This window comes from Scyliorhinus canicula, chromosome 4 (assembly GCF_902713615.1).
Source record: "Scyliorhinus canicula chromosome 4, sScyCan1.1, whole genome shotgun sequence".
NCBI lineage: Eukaryota > Metazoa > Chordata > Chondrichthyes > Carcharhiniformes > Scyliorhinidae > Scyliorhinus > Scyliorhinus canicula.
In genome coordinates this window covers 21,848,256-21,867,472 of record NC_052149.1, presented here as the reverse complement: position 1 = coordinate 21,867,472, position 19,217 = coordinate 21,848,256, and the positions used below count along the sequence as shown (strand labels likewise).

General features: G+C 46.6%; 1 protein-coding gene across 13 annotated transcripts in view; it reads left to right on the top strand.

Annotated features, from left to right (window-relative positions):
* Positions 1-19,217, top strand: part of evi5a (ecotropic viral integration site 5a) — a 281,040-nt gene that overhangs the window by 202,697 nt on the left and 59,126 nt on the right. For all 13 annotated transcript variants that reach the window (XM_038793836.1, XM_038793830.1, XM_038793831.1 and 10 more), the window contains one exon: positions 17,591-17,686. In XM_038793836.1, the coding sequence (XP_038649764.1) occupies positions 17,591-17,686 (96 nt within the window). The remainder of the gene's footprint in view (positions 1-17,590; positions 17,687-19,217) is intronic.

Sequence of the window (19,217 nt, the reverse complement as noted above, 5' to 3'; positions counted from 1 at the left end):
GAAGAACTGGTGAACAAAACAAAGGACTTAAAATCATGAGGGTAAAAACCTGATAGCAGCAAATGATATAAATTTCAGCTTTATTGGATGAACATGCCCTTATACACCAGCTCTTACATAAACACATAGGAAGAGGTTGTACACAATCATCCTTGTTTTTTTGCTTGAATTTCTGGAAACTGATCCCAAGGTGTTGCTCAGTCCTCTGCACAGAGGTCCTGGGATTAAAGTCATCTTCGCTGATGTCCTCAACAAATAGGCCATCATTCTAGATGACATTTATCCAGTTATTAGTTCAAATCAAGACAAAAGACCACTGGCCGTTTTTCTGCGAGAGACGTCTGGGGAAAGTATTGTGAGAAGACACATGTCTGTTTTATCATGACCTAATATTGGTAACCTAAGAGGAAGTTATGCTGCAGCCAATCAGGAGCTTGCTAGATATGTTGCAAGAGGCAGCAGTTTTTTGAGACAAAGGTGGATATCTTATCAAGATGCCAGCAATGTCAGGCTAATGCTCCAAATTCATGTCCTGACAAAAGGTATACACCCAAAACAACACCATCTGTTTTCATTTTCCCTTTAAAGACACTGAGCTGACAAACCTGCTGTAGGTTTTAGCATTTCTGGCTTTTATTTTTGGATTTCCATCATTTGCCATTTATCCCTTTTATTTTATGCTTGGTACAGTACGATCAACTAATTTCTTTGACTTGCACTCTGTGGATTTTCTGTTTACCACAGCAGTTTGCAAATGCTGTTCTCTACTTTGCCATTATTCCTCATGTCTGATGATCCATTCCACCGAGGCCTCTTCCTAATTTAGTTCACAATATTGGGCGAAATTCTCCACCTCATGACACTGCAAACACGAACTGCGATCGGGCAAAGAATCAAAGGCGGGATTCTCCCAACGGGAGTCTAAGTGCCGACGTCGGAGTAAAAACCGGAGTGTTTTACTCCGGCGACGGCGCCTGTTCCCAGACCCCTATTCTCCGTCCTCCGTGGGACTAGCAGGGGCGTTGCGCGATTTACGAGGCGGGGCCTCGGCGTGGCATCAGAGACCAGGCGCCACATAAAAGACACGGCGCCTTGGGTCCCGCGCATGCGCAATTGGGCTGGCACCCACTAGTGCATGCGCGGTAACCTAGCGGAGCGCTATAGCCCCTCACCAACATGGCGCCGGGGTTCTGGGGCCGGTTGCGCAAGGAGTAGGCCGGGGGGGGGGGGGGAAGAGGGAGACAGAGAGGCCGGCCCACCGATCGGTAAGCCCCGATCGCGGGCCAGACCCCATCGGAGGCCCCCTCCCCGGAAGCGGAGCCCCCCCCCTCCTCCTCCTCCTCCTCCTCCTCCTCCTCCTCTCCTCTCCCCCCCCCCCCGCCCCACAGGCCACCCCGCAAGCCTTCGCGATGAGTACCCGCCGGCAGTGACCAGGCGTGGATGGTGCCGGCGGGACAAGACTATTTACGGCGGCCGCTCGGCCCATCTGGGCCGGAGAATCGCCGCTCGCCGTTTGCGCCGATTCTCCGAGCGGCCTGCCGCGATTTGTGCGGCGCTGGTTTGGGGGGGTGGGAAAATCGCATGGGCGATTGGCGCGGCGCCCCGGCGATTCTCCCACCCGGCCGGGGGGTGGGGGGGGGGGGGGGGGGGCGGGGGGGGGGGAATACTGCCCCAGGTGTCCAGCCAAAATAGAGGTCTGCACCCAGCGTCAATTCGGGTGCCATGCTCCAGTCCCTCACTGGTGGCTGTAACTATGTCTGTGCCCTGTGCCAGCAGTGGCATACATTTAAATGTGATTGGTGCGTTTGACCAACTATGCTCTGGGCCTCTGCGATGCTCTGACCTCTCGGGTGGAAGTTACGCAGCACGATTTACTACAGATATTTACAAACGGACTGTGCACCATGGCTGCTGAGGAGGTGAGAGAAAGTAAGCAAAGTTTGAAAAATTGTTAAAAATTGCTCCGCTTGCTGGGGGGTGTAGCGGGTAGCGACTTAGTGTCAGCTCCATGGATTTCAAGTGTCCCCCTCGATCGAGATGTCATTGCAGCAGCATTTGTTGTAAACACAACCATTCGGTACAAATTACAGGTCTCTGTAGCCTGTCCACAGAACCTTGGTTATTTGGGAGCCCACCCAGATCACCCCTCGAGAAACCCTCAAATCCCAGCTGACCCAGCAGTGGGATGGGCGTAGCCAAGCTCAATCAGTGGCCCACCAGATGCTGGCACTCTACAGTGCACTCATCAGACATGTACCCCACTGCAGGGGAATAGCAGAGTTCTCCCCAAGCAAAGGACACCTACACAGTGGCCTTTGGCACACTCCCTGGATTACTGCCCCTCCCAGGATGGAGGCTTTACCAGTGACACTGTCAGCTAGCCCACCAGCTGTCTCCAAGCCCTGCCTTCCCACTGCGCCCCTGCTCCCATCCATCCTGCTCCTGGGCAGGTCACAACCTGTGTCACACCCAGGACCCTCAGCACACTGCAGCTACACTCCCAACAGGTGCACACTTCCCTGCCTCACGCCTATTTGTAGGACCTGCCCATGCACGAGCCTGTACGCATGGAGGCAGTTGGTGGCACACAATGACCCTCTCCATCACACAACCAGGTGCCACCCAGCTGTCGGGATAACGCATGGCCCACCCAATGAGGACACCAAGAGCAGACCCACTGGGAAAGCAAGACAGAGGCCGCAGAGCCTATTGCTGACACAGATTGCGGCAGGGACAGGCGGTGAGGATAGAGGCTTCACAGTGCCACTTACTGGGGCTGGTTTAGCTCACTCAGCTAAATCGCTGGCTTTTAAAGCAGACTAAGCAGGCCAGCAGCACGGTTCGATTCCCGTACCAGCCTCCCCGGACAGGCGCCGGAATGTGGCGACTAGGGGCTTTTCACAGTAACTTCATTGAAGCCTACTCGTGACAATAAGCGATTTTCATTTCATTTCATTTCACTAATGGGGACAGTGGTGCGGTGTGGAAGGCAACATATCAGGGGGAACAGCTGAGGGGTGGGGGTGAATTTGAGGTGGGGGGTGACATGTGGAGGGTGGAGCTGAAGTGCACCTCAGGGTCACCATGAAGCCTGTTGGATTTGAATGGAGAAGCGAATACTCACCTTGCTAACATACCTTCTCCTTTTTCTCCCGCTGCAGAGAAAAGTTTGGAGTACAGCCGGCAATGCTCACTATATACCTAGTCGCAGGTACTGTTGCGGATGCACAGAGGCTGGAGGCACACGGCCTGCTCGGGTAGGACCCTGCACAAGCGGAGCCTGCCCAGAAGAGAAGGGGGCCATCCACTAAGGTTCTAGTGCCAGGCGTCCAACAGGCCATGGAGAAGGTGCGCATTGGGCCATATGTATGTCATCATCGCCTGTCCTTCATGGAGATGCCGGACTGCCTGTGCACCAAAGACTTTGGCTAACCAGGGAGACCATGCGCTACCTGTGTCAGTTGATGGCGCACCTGGCACCGCGGGGATATGGAGGAGGATACCTACTCTCGGTCGTCAAGGTGACAGTCGGCCTGAACCTTTATGTCTCTGAGCCTTTCCAGGGGCTGAGCAGGTACCTGTCTGGGGGGGGTCTCAGACATCTGTACAGAGGTAAATTAGTGCTGTGACTGATGCCCTATGCAGCCAGGCAGAAGACTATATAAGCTTCAGCCTGGACCAGGCACACCAGGATGCCCAGACAGCAGAATTTGCTGCCATCGCTGGCATAGCCTAGGCCTAGGGGATGATCGAAGGTGTGTGACTACCAACTGCACATAATGCGTCTGTACTTGATACCCAGGCAGTGTGCACAATGCTTACACCCTGGCGCACTGATCAGTTCCTGGCACCTCTGAGGCACTTTCTCGGGTGAGGGGTTGGCTCTTGGGGGACAAGAGTTAATCGCTGAGGGTTTAGCTAATGACACATATCCAGAGGCCCCAGACCAACATACAGCTACTATAACGACACCCATGCAGCAACCAGGAGTGTCATTGAGCGGTGCATCAGTATCCTCGGGATATGCTTCTGATGCCTGGGCCACTCTGATGGGACGTTCGAGTCGAGCCCAAGGAGGGTCCTAACATCGTGCTGGCCTGCTCCATCCTGCACAACATGGCACAGCAGAAGGGGGACATGCTAGAGGAGGAGGAAAAACGCTAGGCTTCACCTGACGAGGAGGATGGCCAGGAAGAACCGGACATCAGAGTCCGGACTGGCAGAGCAGGCCACCCATTGTGTGCTTCAGGACCACCGCACATGGGACAACTTCTTCATCTCCAGATTTGCCTGCTGGAAGTCAGGTGCTGGCAGCTCCTCCACCCTGCACCACCCCTTCACACTCATTCACTCCCCAGCCCATCTCCCAAGTGGTGCCTTCTTCTCCATAGCGGCTCATACCCTCCCCTGTCCCTCCCTTCACCATCCCACCACCCCGGCTCCCTCCTCCGAGGGTCTACCAGCATCACTACAGGGTTTTGGCCCTGGGCAGGCAGTATCAGCGGGTCATGTCCACGGGACTGAGGTGATGACGACTTGCTGTGAGATGAGCTCTGCTGCTCCTTGTCATTTGACAAAGTATGATTCCTGCCTTTAGGATCATCTTCCACTGCCAGCTGGGTGATACCTGCATGTGTGCTGGCCAATCCTGCTCACAGGGCCCATATATTCTTTTGGTGGGGAGTGGCGATTCTGGAAATGGTGAATGATGATGGTTCACTCACTGGGCAAGCTGTCGTACGGCGGCCTCACATTTCTGGCCCTGTTCTGTGCCACTTCTGAGGGTGACTCCAGGTGAAATGTTCAATTGTCCTGGGGCCCTGCCCCCTGCCATCCTCCCAACACCCACATCACCAACCTAGCATATCCTGTACACCCAGCCCAACACATCCCTCACATCCTTTAGTCAGAGGATTGAGGCAGGTCGGAATGTTGGTGAAAATATGTTTAATTGCGACTGCCCACAATTGTTGAGCCCTGACCCCTACCTCTTACCTATGCAATGCACCTGTGTCAACTTAACTGGTGTCTAATTTCCTTATTTTGCCAGGCCTACCGCTCCTCCTCGATGTGACCCCAGACAGCACATCAGATATGCAGGCAGCTTGCTACGCATATCTCACCCCTGACCTGAGATGCCTTTGGTGGCTGTCCTCCAGAAGGCTTGGATCTGGATGTGCCTGGCTAGCATTCAGATGTCACTGGTGACTAGCTGGCACCCTGTTCTGTCGGCTGCCCATCAGATGTGCCAGTGTCAAGCGAGGGGGATTCAGAAACGCTGAAGTATACCAACACCTTCCTTGTAGGAGGCACTGGCATGTGCTCCATCACTTCCTCCTCCCTCGCAGTGCTTGATGATTCCCGGGCTACTCCATGGGATGGAGATGAGGCCAGAATGAACTCATGGCTCCACTGTCACCTGGTGCTGTCAGTCCTGGAGGCTCGCCCTTGTCTCAATCAGGGCCTCTATGCCCTCAACCATGGAGCACTGAGACTGGACCATGTCCCTTAGCGAGTGAGTTATGTCCCTAGTGAGTGAGTCATGTCCCTCACTGCCTCGGTCATGTCCTGCAGTGACAGGCCCAGGTCAGTTAGTGCCCAGCCAATGATCTCAACGCCCTCAGCCATGACTTGTCAAGCGGCTCTGGAGCGCCGTAGCAATACCCATGTGGGCCCAGTCATGGCTGCTTGTGACTGGGATCACCTGTCATGAGTCTCAGCCGTTGACCGCACAGTGTGCCCCAAGCCTTGACATCTTGACCCATGGCTGTGACATTTTGAAGCCCCAAGACTTCCACCGTGAACGCCATCAGTTCAGCGTTGGGTACCACGCATTGTCGGCACGATCTCCTGACCAGGAGGAGGTTGCACTCCTCCAGCTGCACCTGTAGGCGCTGGTAAGTTGCTGATATCCCCTCCTGTAGATCCTGGCCCTGCGTCTGCATCTCCCTCAGTGGCTGGTTGCATGTGTGTGTAAAGCACCTGACCAAAGAGAACATTACAGTGTTGGGATTTAGTGCAGGATGAGGAGAATGAGAATTGCTCTAGATCCATGTTGGCAAAGTATTGGCCCATTACCATATCCTGAATAGCTCCACAAAAGCATTCCCAACGCGAACACGAATTGCACTGCACCGGTATCTTCCAAACAGACAATCTCACACATAGTTTCATTTTCCAGTCATGTTTGCTATTTTTGACATCAGTATGCATTTTCAAACACTTCTTGTTAAATTAATTTATAATCTGTTAGCATGGCAAGTTTCCTGCCCTTTTGTGTATTCTTGATTTTCATCACTCCAGCACCGGTAGCCGTAAATTCAACTGCTTAGTCCCTAAACTCCCGAATTCCTTCTCTAAGCCTCTTTGCGTGTCTGCTTCTCATTTCTCCATTAAGATGTTACTTAAACCCGACTTCTTTGATATCTACCCTAATAGCACCTATGTGACTTGTGCCAAGTCTTAATAATGCTCCTTGTGAATTTCACTACATTGAAGGTGCCAGTAAAGTGCACGGTGCTGTTATTGCAGAATCACTCTAAAGATTATCCCTTTTCTGTGAACATTTTGTTTATTTCATGCAATGATATAATATCATCATGTCCAACACTTCAAATGTTAACAAGCACGGTTTCTCCCTGAGGCAACTCCGCTAATCCCACCTGCCTGGTTAGGACCAAGACTGCCCTTTATTAACAGCACCGTTGCATTTTTTCTGACACATCTTGTCAAATACCTCTTACCTGTTACTAACTCGCATCAATTATGTAGGTAGGATTGTTCTGCCTTTCAGAAATTCATTTTGGTTTCAAACTACTACCTTTTCAAGTAATAAACTCAGGTGCTATTTTCCTGCCACTGGTGTGTGCAGGATTTCAACATCGCTGCTTCTGTTTCTACTGTTATTCCACCAAGTACTACTCTCCATCTGTGCCTTTTAATATTCCAGTACTCTATATCGTAAATTACCTGAGGAGGAAATGAGAGAGTGGTTTAGAGTCCATTGTACCTGCAGTGAAAACAGATTATTAGTTCGCAAGGAAAATTGTCGATCTAAATTTTCACTTTGCCCTTTTTGATTTCTCTGTATCTTACTTTTCACTGTTCAGGGACACCATGTGTTTTTCATACTTTGGCGGCTCTGACCAAATCAAAAGAAAATATTTTCCCTCCATATTTCCTCTAGCTTCCTTCTTCAATTTCAACTTTTCATCCTGGATAATTTTAAGCAGTTTTTAATTTAGTTGTGTATTTTTCTAATGTTTGTCCAGTCTGGTTTCCTGGAAACTTTTGAAGTACTTGCATTTTATTTTGTACTGTTAACGTTCCTGTGTAACCATTCGGGTCTGTGACCTGATACTTACCTCGTATATGGTTTGTATTTAATTTGTACCTCCTTCAATGTTAGCCGTGGCGCTATAGCAGCATTGTTGCTTCTGTGTCACAGTATTACAGTTTCAGGGCCAACACCAGGACTTGAACACATGTGAGAGGCTGTTACTTCATTGCAGCATTTTCAGATGAGATGCAGCCAGAAGGGCTAAGTGGAAGATCTTTTTCAACTTTCACCTGTGGTCCCCACCATCCTATAAGCCAGTTTCCGCCAATTTGACTCGCTCCACGTGATATGAAGAAACAGCTGAAGGCATTGGATATGGCATAACCTATGTTCCTGACAACATCCCAGCTAATGTGCTGAAGATTGGTACTTCAGAAGCAGTTGTAGCAAGCTGATCCAGTATAGCTGCAATGCTAGCATCCCACCAACAATGTGCAAAATTGCCGATAATTAGGTATCACCTCAAAAGTAATCAGCCTACTTTCAATCATCAGCAAAGTGATGGAAGGAATGGCGATATATTTCCAGGTCAGGGTGGTGTGCGACTTGGAGGAGAACTTGAAGATGGTAATATTCCCATAAATCTGCTGCCCTTGTCCTTTTAGGTGGTGCAGGTTGCGGCTTCAGAAGAAACATAGGCAAGTAGCTGCAGTGCACACTGCAACCACGTTGTGCTATTGGTGAGTGTGACTGCCCTTGACTGAATGTGGCGCCAAAGAGCCCTGCTAAAATTGAGATCAATGGCAATTGGGAGGAAACTCTCCCTGGTTGGAATCAAACTGGCACAAAGGAACATGAATATGATTATTGGAGGCCAATCATTTCAACCCCAGGACATCACTGCAGGAATGCCTTAGGGCAGTGTTCTAGGCCCAATCATCTTTATCCGCTTAATCAGCTACATTGCCTCCATCATAAGGTTAGAACTGGGAATAGTGCAACTCCTCAGACAATGAAAACAGTGCATGCCCTCTTACAGCAAGAGCTGAGTGTATTTTCAGGCTTAGCTTGAGAAGTGGCAGGTGACATTCGCCACACGATTAAGTAATGAACATCTTGAACAAGGATGATTCAAACCAGCTCTCCTTGATTTTCAATGACAGTATCATTGTGAACCATCAACATTTTGAGGTCATCATTGGCAAGAAACTTAACTGGATCAGCCACACATATTCTGCAGACACAACAGCAGGTCAGAAGCTGGGTATTCTGCAGCAAGTGACTTGTCTCCCGATTTTGCCATAATCTTTCCACCATCTACAACGTACAAGTTAGGAATGTGATGGAGTATTTTTAATTTGCCTGGATACACGCATCTCCAACAACTCAAGCTCTCAACACCACACAGGACAAAGCAGCCTGCTTGATTGTCCTATCCACCACCTAAAACAAATTAGTTCCCTGCACCAATAGCACAATGTGGTTGCAGTGTGCACTGCAGCTACTTGCCTATGTTTCTTCTGAAGCTGCAACCTGCACCACCTAAAAGGACAAGGGCAGCAGATTTATGGGAAAATTACCATCTTCAAGTTCTCCTCCAAGTCGCACACCATCCTGACCTGGAAATATATCACCATTCCTTCATTGTAGGTGATCTAAATCCTGGAACTCACCTGCTAATAGCTCAGTGGGTATAACTACACCAAAAGGGGTGCAGGGGTTTGAGAGATGGCTCGTGCCCATGTTCTCGAGGTCAACTGGAGATGGGTAATAAATGTTGCCCTTATCAGTGATGCCCACATCACATGAATTAAAGACTGGAGGGAGCACTCCTGGTATTCTGACCAATGTTATCCAGGCAACAAATCTCAAAAGTGGTACCTCATTGTACCATTGTTGTTTGTATGACTTGCTGTGCAGAAATTAGCTGTTACTTTGCATAAGAACATAGGAGCAGGAGAAATTCCTTCAAGCCTATTGTGCTTCAACTCCACTTTCCCACCTGCTCCGCACATTATGTCATTCCCTGAGGAAACATATATTTTGGTCTTGAATATTTTCAGTGATTGTGCATCCACAATCTAGAAGACCTTTGTTCTACTGCCTCCGATGCACCAATAACAAGATGAAGCTTTTGCTATCCTTTTTGATATTTTGTGCTCATTTTCTTCCAGAATTTACCTTGGCTCTTTTTATTACTTCTTTAGTATCCTTTTGTTTATGTTTCCCAATCTTCCAGCCTGCCACTGGCTTTTACAATATGATGTACCGGAGCTTTTGTCTTTGCACTGTCCTTGGCCACCTCTTTTAGTCATGGATGTTTTTTACCCCTCTTACCATCTTTCTTCCTCACTGGGATATATTATAGTTGTGAGGAATTGAGTATTTTCTGAAACAACTCCCACTGTTCATCAGCTGTCTTACTTTTACACTTCCTGCCCATCCTACTTGGCCAAATCTGTCCCCATGCCGATGTAATTTCTTTTGTTTAATTCCAGAAAGCGGTGGAACTCCATTTTCTCGCCCCCAAACAGAATTTTGAATTCAACGTACTATGATCGCTACTCCCTAGGGGATCCTTAAATATGAATTCATTAATTAATATCTCCTCATTACACAATACCAAATCCATAGTAGTGTGTTCCCTGGTTGATTCCCCAACATACTGTTTCAGTAAACCATCTTGAATACATTCAATGAACTCTGCCTCCAGGCTACCCTTGCCAAATTGATCCTTCCAGTCTATGTGCATAATTAAAATAATCGCCCATGATTATTGTCACACCTTTCTTGCAAGCCTCCCTGTATTTCCTGGTTTATACTGTGCCTCACTGCAGAACAACTGTTTGGTGACCTATAGTTTACTCCTTTTTTGTTCACAGTGTGCGATTGTCATCTATTCCCATATATGCGGTTCTTCGCCCCCCACCCTGTTTTTTGGGGGGGGGGGGTTCTGTTCTTTGTGGTCTTGCTCTAAGCCCCCTATTATCCATTCCTGCCACTCTCCAGCCTCCCCCTCCTCTCCCCCTGGCCTCTTCCAGCCCCCCCCCCCCCCCCCCCCCCCCCCTCAAACTTATAGTGGCTGCAGACGTGGGCCATGGTGGACATTTTGGTCAAACTGAAGTGCTGACTCATCTGGTTCCAGGTTCAAAACGTGGCTGCTACCACTGGGCTTACTGAGTGCTTTGCTGGCAGGGATGGGAGCACTGCCATGGCGAGGGCCCAGAGGGTGGTCCCTTTTCAGGAGCTCTCTTCCACACTCACCCATTCCATGCCTGGTTCCTTCACCCACCCCCTCACTCTTTCCACTGTGGCTTCGCAGTGATAGTACCGTAGGTTTGGGAGGACCAGGCCTCCCATGTTTCTTCTTCTCTAAGACTTTTTTGGAGATCCTTGGGTTGTTCCCTCACCACCACCCCCCCCCCCCCCCCCCACCCCCCCCCCCCCCCCACCCCCACCCCACAGACACATAAACACCATAATCATGTTTTCAACCACATTGAAGAAGGCCTTAGGGATGTAGATCGACATGGATCTGACCAGGAAAAGGAACTTGGGCAGCATGTTTAGATTACTCCTACCAACAAATTTTTCCCTTTGCTATTTCTTATTTCTACCCAGACTGATACCACATCTTGATCCCCAGTGCTTATGTCATTTCTCATTACAGCACTAATCCCTTTCTTCACCAGCTACGCCACCTCATTTTCCTATCAGTCTATCTTTCCGAAATACTGGATATACTCTATGATTGTAAATAACTAGAATTCCCAGCACTGATCGTTTGGCAATCCAATAGTCACAGCCTGCCAACTTGAAAATGCCCCACTTATCCCGACTCAATGCTTCCTGGTCAACCAATTCGCTATTAATGTTAATATATCACCCCCAACTCCTTGAGCCCTCATCTTGTGTGTTTTTTTTTGTTTATAAATTTAAATTAAGGGGCAATTTAGCCTGGCCAATCCACCTACCCTGCACATTTTTGGATTGTGAAAGTGAAACCCATACAGACACGGGGAGGATGTGCAAACTCCGCACAGACAGTGACCCAGGGCCGGGATTCGAACCCGGGTCCTCAGTGCCGTAGGCAGCAGTGCTAACCATTGTGCCAAGTGCTGCCCTTCACCTTGTGTGTTAACAATTCAAAGATAACTCATCGACTTTAAAGTAATACCTGGCATCCTCTCAACGTAGAAATGTAGCTTAGTTCTTTCCCTTTCAATGTGACATTAATTCTTTATTTGAATATTCCCTTTAGTATTCTCTGCCCCCCCCCCCACCCCAAATTCACCACCTATATACTCGCTCTTTTAAGATTTGCTTTCTTAAAATGATGCATTTTATATAAAAATATAATATTGTTATTGGTGCATTTTTTATTTTGCCTCCACTCAAAATCAGAATGCCAAATCTAATGATGTAACAATTGCTATGGCTCAAGTGGTTTTAACATTGCCATTTTCCACTATCCCCCACTTGCGGCCCTTTTTGAATATAATAATCTTTATTATTGTTGCAAGTAGGCTTACATTAACACTACAATGAAGTTACTGTGAAAAGCCCCTAGTCGCCATATTCCGGCGCCTGTTCAGGAACACTGAGGGAGAATTCAGAATGTCCAATTAACCTAACAAGCATATCTTTCAGGACTTGTGGGAGGAAACTGGAGGAAACCCACGTAGACACTGGGAGAACATGCAGACTCCGCACGGACAGTTAACCAAGCTGGGAATCGAACCCAGGTCCCTGGCACTGTGAAGCAACAGTGCTAACCACTGTTCTACCGTGGTCCTGCATTGCTCCTTGCATTGTTAAACACATGACCTTGTATAGATAAATAATTTGGAAAAGTTTCCAGAAAGCACCTTAATATACTTCTGATTGCATCTTAATCTAATGCAGAATAGTCGGCATATTTATATTAAAGTTGCGCTCAGCACATCTCTAACGGAGAGGTTAAAGACCCATAGTTTAGAACCCGTACAGTTTGGCTTGACCTCTTACACCATACATCTTTACATATACTACAAGAGAAGAAAACCACATCCTATGCTCACACAAGATTTAATGACTATCTTCTCGGGTCCGGTATGGTATTTTCATTTCAATGGAACATAAATCTATTTTCTTGATCATTTTATTTATATATAAATGAATATTAGGTTAATGATCTTGTGAAAGGTAAACTAAGGTCACATAATTCATGAAGGTGAGCTATGACCATTTTATGATTTGTTAATTATTTTTTTCGAACATCGATGTCTTTGTTTTCGCTAGTCCCTCATGGTTTCCCAGAGGAACCTGCTTTGGGCCCTTACCAGTGCCATCCTGAAGTGGATATGGAAAAAGTATCCTGGGGGAAAATTCTCTTGCTGACCTGCCTGGCCACTGTGAGGATAAATGTGGAGGTGGGGGGGTGGGGGTTTAACACCAGGACAGGGGTGGATTTACAATGAAACACACCCTGCCTCGGCATAGGACCCCGACCAACGAGGGGGCGGCCCAGCCGCTGGCTGCCCTGTTGTGACGCCGGACCTAGTAAGTGTCAGCTCAGCCAGAGTGCACATAGATAGGGCCAGACATTTAGCAGAGCATCAGAGGCTGATGATTCCCTGCAGCATATGCATAGGACAATCAATCTCTGATCGGATGAGAACCAAAGAGCGGGAAGATAAGTTACGGTTGGTGTGTGCACACCACGTGGCAAGGGAGAGACGCGGTGACCAGCCACAACGTGGAAGCTGGGGTTTGCGCTGTAGTGTTGGGCACAGTAGGCAGATCTAACAGAGCATTCGAACCAAGCCGTGATCCATTTCTTTGAATCAGTGCCAATTGCTTTACAAGGTAGTATTGTGAATGGTCCCAGACAGTTCGTGCTCCAGTTTAATATGTCCAAACGCCTTGTAGGCAGCAATCCTATCTGTTCGGATGCTGTTGCTCTCATTCTGTCCTCTTGAATATCCTCAATTTCAACCCATCCACGAGTGCTCACCATGCCTTCAGCATCCTGGGACCCAGCTCTTGCCTCTCTTCATCTCTTTGACTCTGCTTTGTGTTTCTCCTTTAAAATATTCCCTAAATCGTATTTTGTGAACCAATAATTTTTCCATCTGATGCCATATTTCTTCATTCCTTGGTAACCTATCTTGTTTTATAATGTTACATTGAGGTTCCTTGGGATGATTCCATATGTTAAAGGCAATGTCTAAACATAAGTTATTGTTGTCTTGTCATAATTGGGTGGATTTCACCATCTGGATCCTATGACTGCAGATGTTTCGTTAAGAGCATGGTTTATCTGGTGTGCCCATGACAGGGCACCAAGAGAAAGATTCTGTTTTGCAGGGTGGTTGGTACTCCTCATTTTGTGCACTCTGGCCCTGGGCTTTCTACATCTTCTTCTGGGTGGCATTTTCAGAAGCTGACATTTTTCATCCATGGGACCCTTCAGCCAGTCTAACCAACTGCTTCTGCAGCTCAATGGTATTTAATGTCCTCTCTTTGTGAAAGGCTATTTGTGCAACAGATCGAGATCAAAAATCAACATACGATTTAAGAGCAGGAGATTGACAATGGCTCTGCCACAGATAAATGTGTATTTTTGTGGCTTCCACCTTTTCATTCTGTGGGGTGAGGGTGGAGGGAAGGGTGAATGTTGGGACGGGAGGGAATGGGGAGGGGGGGGCAGAAATGAAGGTCCCCCACTTTCTGTAAATCCGCCCTGCCCCAGGATGGGCTACGGGTAGAGGCTAACATTTGACAATTTGGAAACCTGACGTCTGATCAACTTGAAGGTGCCCACTTTTGGTTGTAACAGAGATATTTGGAGGTTGGGCAGCTAACCAGAGATTGTATACCTCAAATTTTAAAATGATAGCAAAATGTAAGTGTTGTGGGCTGCGTTACTACAGATTGGAAAACCCGCTGCTGAAGGAAGGGGCACAGGGCCAGATCCAGAAGCTAGATGCTTTTCAGGTGCTGCTTGTGGGCCAGGGGCGTGGAATGTTCTCCCCTAGTCCCTCAAGCTATTGTATCTTCCTCTCCTGCCATACCCACCACTACCATGATTGGAACGGCAACTCCAAAGCTTCTATGACTCAATACCTGATTATGCCTGTATGAAGCACCTTGCCCATTTTCCCAAATTAATAACACTATACAGATACATGTTGTAATTAGCAGTAGTGTCGTGCTGGCTTATTGGACCTTTATTAGGTTTTATCATGTGTTGCAATGAATTGCTTCCACATTAATTGGGATTCCAGCATATTATTATGGTCGGGGTTGAAAGAACAAGATTTTGTATTCTCGCCCTATTTATAAAAAAAATAAGCTATAGACATGTTTTCTTACCACTTTCCTGAATGTCCTCATCCCAGTCACTTATCCCTGGATAAATGAATTATTCCCAAGACTTCACCAATCAGGAGGTAGGCTACCAGGTGATGCTCTCTGACACATCTTCCCCTATAAGTTTTCCCTTTGTTCTTGTTGATAAGAAGCAGGCTCTCAAATGGTGCAGCTGAGGCAGGTAACCCACTGTCGGGAGGATCACATCAAGGAATTTGGGTCTAAATCTCTTCAGTTGTAATAATTCCATCGTTGGCAGCCATGCTTTCAGCCATCCAGACCCAAAACTCTGGAATTGCCTCCTTTAACATCACCGCCTTGCTATCTCACTTCCCTTCTTTAAGGTGGGCTTCTTAAATATCTAGCATTCTGCTATATAAATGCAAGTTGTTGCATTGAACCTTAGGCTAGAATTTCACTTTGGATTCTTCCAGGTGGAAGTCGCTGTTGTGTGGTGGAAGGAACCGTGGCAAGGGGGCCAAATGATGGAGAAATCACTAAAAGTTGCACTTCATTACCTCCCATGGCAGGACACAGCACACTATATAAACTCACATATCTCTGACATCCACTGTTACTTTGGATGTAAGTGATACATTTACTTGAGTTATATTGTGGATTCAACCCAAAATTATGCTGATCTCCAATGAAGCTAAAAAGGATCAGGAAATTGCTATTTCTGGGTTCTGCTCCAAGATGTGAAATGGCCACTGACCGCTTACCACTCCCCATCTTTTTTGCCAGTGATCGGATCATAGAAATTTTAGTCTACCTATGTCTATAATGGATCATTATGTATTCCTGAATACAGTATTGGCAGAATTGAATGCAGTACTCAATATTGAACTGGGTAAGAGCAGGTAATTATATCCAGGGAGGCGGAGGTGGGCAAAGAGATTAAAAAAACACTTCTACAGTGTTAAACAAAGAACAAAAGAACAAAGAAATGTACAGCACAGGAACAGGCCCTTCAGCCCTCCAAGCCTCCGACCATGCTGCCCGTCTAATTTAAAATCTTCTGCACTTCTGGGGTCCGTATCCTTCTATTCCCATTCTATTCATGTATTTAAACGTCACTATCGTCCCTGCTTCCACCACCTCCTCCGGCAGCGAGTTCCAGGCACCCACTACCCTCTGTGTAAAAAAGATTTGCCTCGCACATCTCCTCTAAACCTTGCCCCTCGCACCTTAAACTTATGACCCCTAGTAATTGACCCCTCTACCCTGGGAAAATGCCTCTGACTATCCACTCTGTCAATACTCCTCATAATTTTGCAGACCTCTATCAGGTCACCCCTCAACGTCCATCGTTCCAGTGAGAACAAACCAAGTTTATGTCACGAGTAGGTAATGAAGCCTACTCGTGACAATAAGCGATTTTCATTTCATTTCATAGCTAATGCCCTCCATACCAGGCAACATCCTGGTAAATCTCTTCTGCACCCTCTCTAAAGCCTCCACATCCTTCTGGTAGTGTGGCGACCAGAATTGAACACTATACTCCAAGTGTAGTCTAACTAAGGTTCTATACAGCTGCAACATGACTTGCCAATTCTTATACTCAATGCCCCGGAAAGCAAAATCCCATCAAGAGAAGCCTGAAATGCATAGAAACAGGGAAGTCATTACTTCTAGATTCTGACATCTCTTTACAGTTTTAACCGGCACCTATAAGCCATATGTTCCCAACTAGGAAGCTTGGTAACTGCTTTCTGTTATCAGAGGAAAACCTCAACGCAACACTGATTCCCAGAAGCCTTGTGCTGCCTCCAACGTAATCAGATCCACTCTATACGGTATATAAAGTTAGACAGTGATGGTCAATCCCACTTTGACAGTGATTGTCTGAGATCAAAGGAGTGCCAGAGTTTAATATAAGAATGTTTAATTAAAAAGAAAATTAAACTCATTTGTACTTGTGAATGTTGATATGCTGAGGATTGTTTTTCGCTCCTATTGTGACTTTCAAAGTAAAAGCGAAACACCATGGATACCGGAAATCCAAACTAAAAACAGAAAATGCTGGAAAACTCAGCAGGTTGTAATGATAATCCTTATAATGATCTTTATCGTCACAAGTAGGCTTACATGAGCACTGCAACAAAGTTACTGTGAAAATCCCCTAGTCACCACACTCCAGCGACTGCTCGGGTGCACTAAAGGAGAATTCAGAATGTCCAAATCTCCTAACAAGCACGTCTTTTGGGACTTGTGGGAGGAAACCGGAGCACCTGGAGGAAACTCACGCAGACACGGGAAGAACGTGTAGACTCCGCACAGAAAGTGACCCGAGCCGGGAATCGAACATGGGCTGGCACTGTGAAGCAACAATGCTAACCACTGTGCTAACGCGCCGCCCATTCTCTGGCCTTGTTCATTGCCCAGCAGCAATTGCCCCATCGAGAAGGTGGTGCCGTCTTGAACCGCTGTGGTCAATGTGGTGTAGGTACACCCACAGTGCTGAACATTATAAAATGTTGGCAAAAATAGAATTTTAAAAAATAAATTTGGGATTAAATTAGCTCTTGTAAAGCAGGTCTATGTTTTCTGCAGTGTGTGACGGAATGCGGGTCCATTGGGGTGACTGATTCATGTGTGATTTCAGTGATGGTTAATTCTAATCTTTTCAACACCGTTACATGAGTTAACACGCATAGTCGGTGTACATGCTTTACTGAAGGGAAATAAACAATATCTTGCTCTGCCCATTGCAAGATAAGAAGTAGGATGTTTCAATTTGGACAGTTTTCTTGCCGCGGTAGAGCAGAACAATTTTCAACTTGTTCCCTTTTTAGCTTGTCTGCTGTGAATGAGCGTGATAAATATGATGTTGCTTGTTTCCAAATCAACCAATATCTTGTGGAAAATGTACATTTACAAGTGAAAATTGTTTTAATTTTTTTTTTGTCAAACAGAGACTTGGGCAAATGTTGCAGTAAGTGTTTTTCTTCATTTCAGAAAGAAGAGGGTAAAGTTAAAGGGCAACTTAGCAACTCAGACTCCACCCAATATATTCGAGAACTAAAGGATCAGATAGAGGAGCTGAAAAATGAGGTAAGTGATAAAATCTAAGTTTCTGTTAATCTTTTCCATTATCTATAACACATTTTTTTCTTATACAAATCCTGCCTTCTGAAAAGTACAGCTGGCTCTGATGTAAATCTACTTGTGTAGCTTTCTGCTGTGAATTTATTAGCATACAGCTTGCTGAGATAGCAACATTCCTTGTCTTCCCTTTCTTCATTTACTTTTCCCTGGAATGTTAACTTACTCTTCTATATATGTGTTTTGTTTGTTTAATAATTCCTCTGTAATTTTCATTGTCATACTTGAATAACAGTTGAAAGGCGGTTGTCACTTTGGGACTTTTTGCTCAGTGCCAATTCCTACACTCATAATTACCGTGACTTAAATTTTAGTGTGACTTCCGAGAATTGAGATAACTTTAGTCAGAAGAGTAGGATTGTCAGGCATCATTGAATATTGATTAAAAAGGAAAATGAATTGGATTTGATGTGTTTACATTAAAAGAGAACTTACAGCCAAACCTCATGACCAGAAATGATCTCTGCAATTCATTTTTTAGGCCCTCGGCGGGGAAGGTCCTTCTGAGGGCATACTTAGCTCCATTTCCTGCAGTGCGGGAAGAGATCGGGGTGCCAACGATCTCTCAATCCCCCAACGTGACCCCTGAGCCCCCTAAAACAGCCCAAAGGAGAGTGGATGCATTGGTTGTCATCTTTCAGAATTCTATAGACTCTGGAACAGTTTCTGCAGATTGGAGGGTAGCTAATGTAAATCCACTATTTAAAAGGGGATGTCGAGAGAAAACAGGGAATTATAGACCAGTAAACCTGACGTCAGTTGTGGAGAAAATTCTGGAATCCATTGTCAAAAATTTTATAGCAGGGCACTTAGAAAATAGTGGCAGGATCAGATAGAGTCAGCATGGATTTATGAAGGGAAAATTATGCTTGACAAATCAACTGGAATTCTTCAAGGATGTAACTGGAAGAGTGATGAGGGGAGCCAGTGGATGTGGTATATTTGGACTTTCAGAAGATTTTTGACAAAGTCCCGCTTAAGAGATCAATGTGTAAAATTAAAGCGCATGGGATTAGGGGTAGTGTATTGTGGCGGATAGAAAACTAGTTGGCAGACAGGAAACAAAGAAGTGAAACAGGTCTTTTTCAAATTGGAAGACAGTGATTAGTTGGATACCGCAAGGATCAGTGCTAGGACCTCAGCTATTCATAATATTAATGATTTAATGAGGGAACAAAGTGTAGTATCTCCAAATTTGCAGATGTCACCAAGTTGGGTGGGAGGGTGAGCTGTGAGGAGGATGCAGAGATCCTTCAGTGTGATTTGGACAAGTTGAGTCAGTGGGCAAATAGAGATAGATAGAGATAGAGAAATACAGCACAGAACAGTCCCTTCGGCCCACGATGTTGCGCCGAACTTTTGTCCTAGGTTAATCATAGAATTTTGGACAATTTTTCATGGCCAATCCACCCAACCTGCACATCTTTGGACTGTGGGAGGAAACCGGAGTACCCGGAGGAAACCCACGCAGTCACGGGGA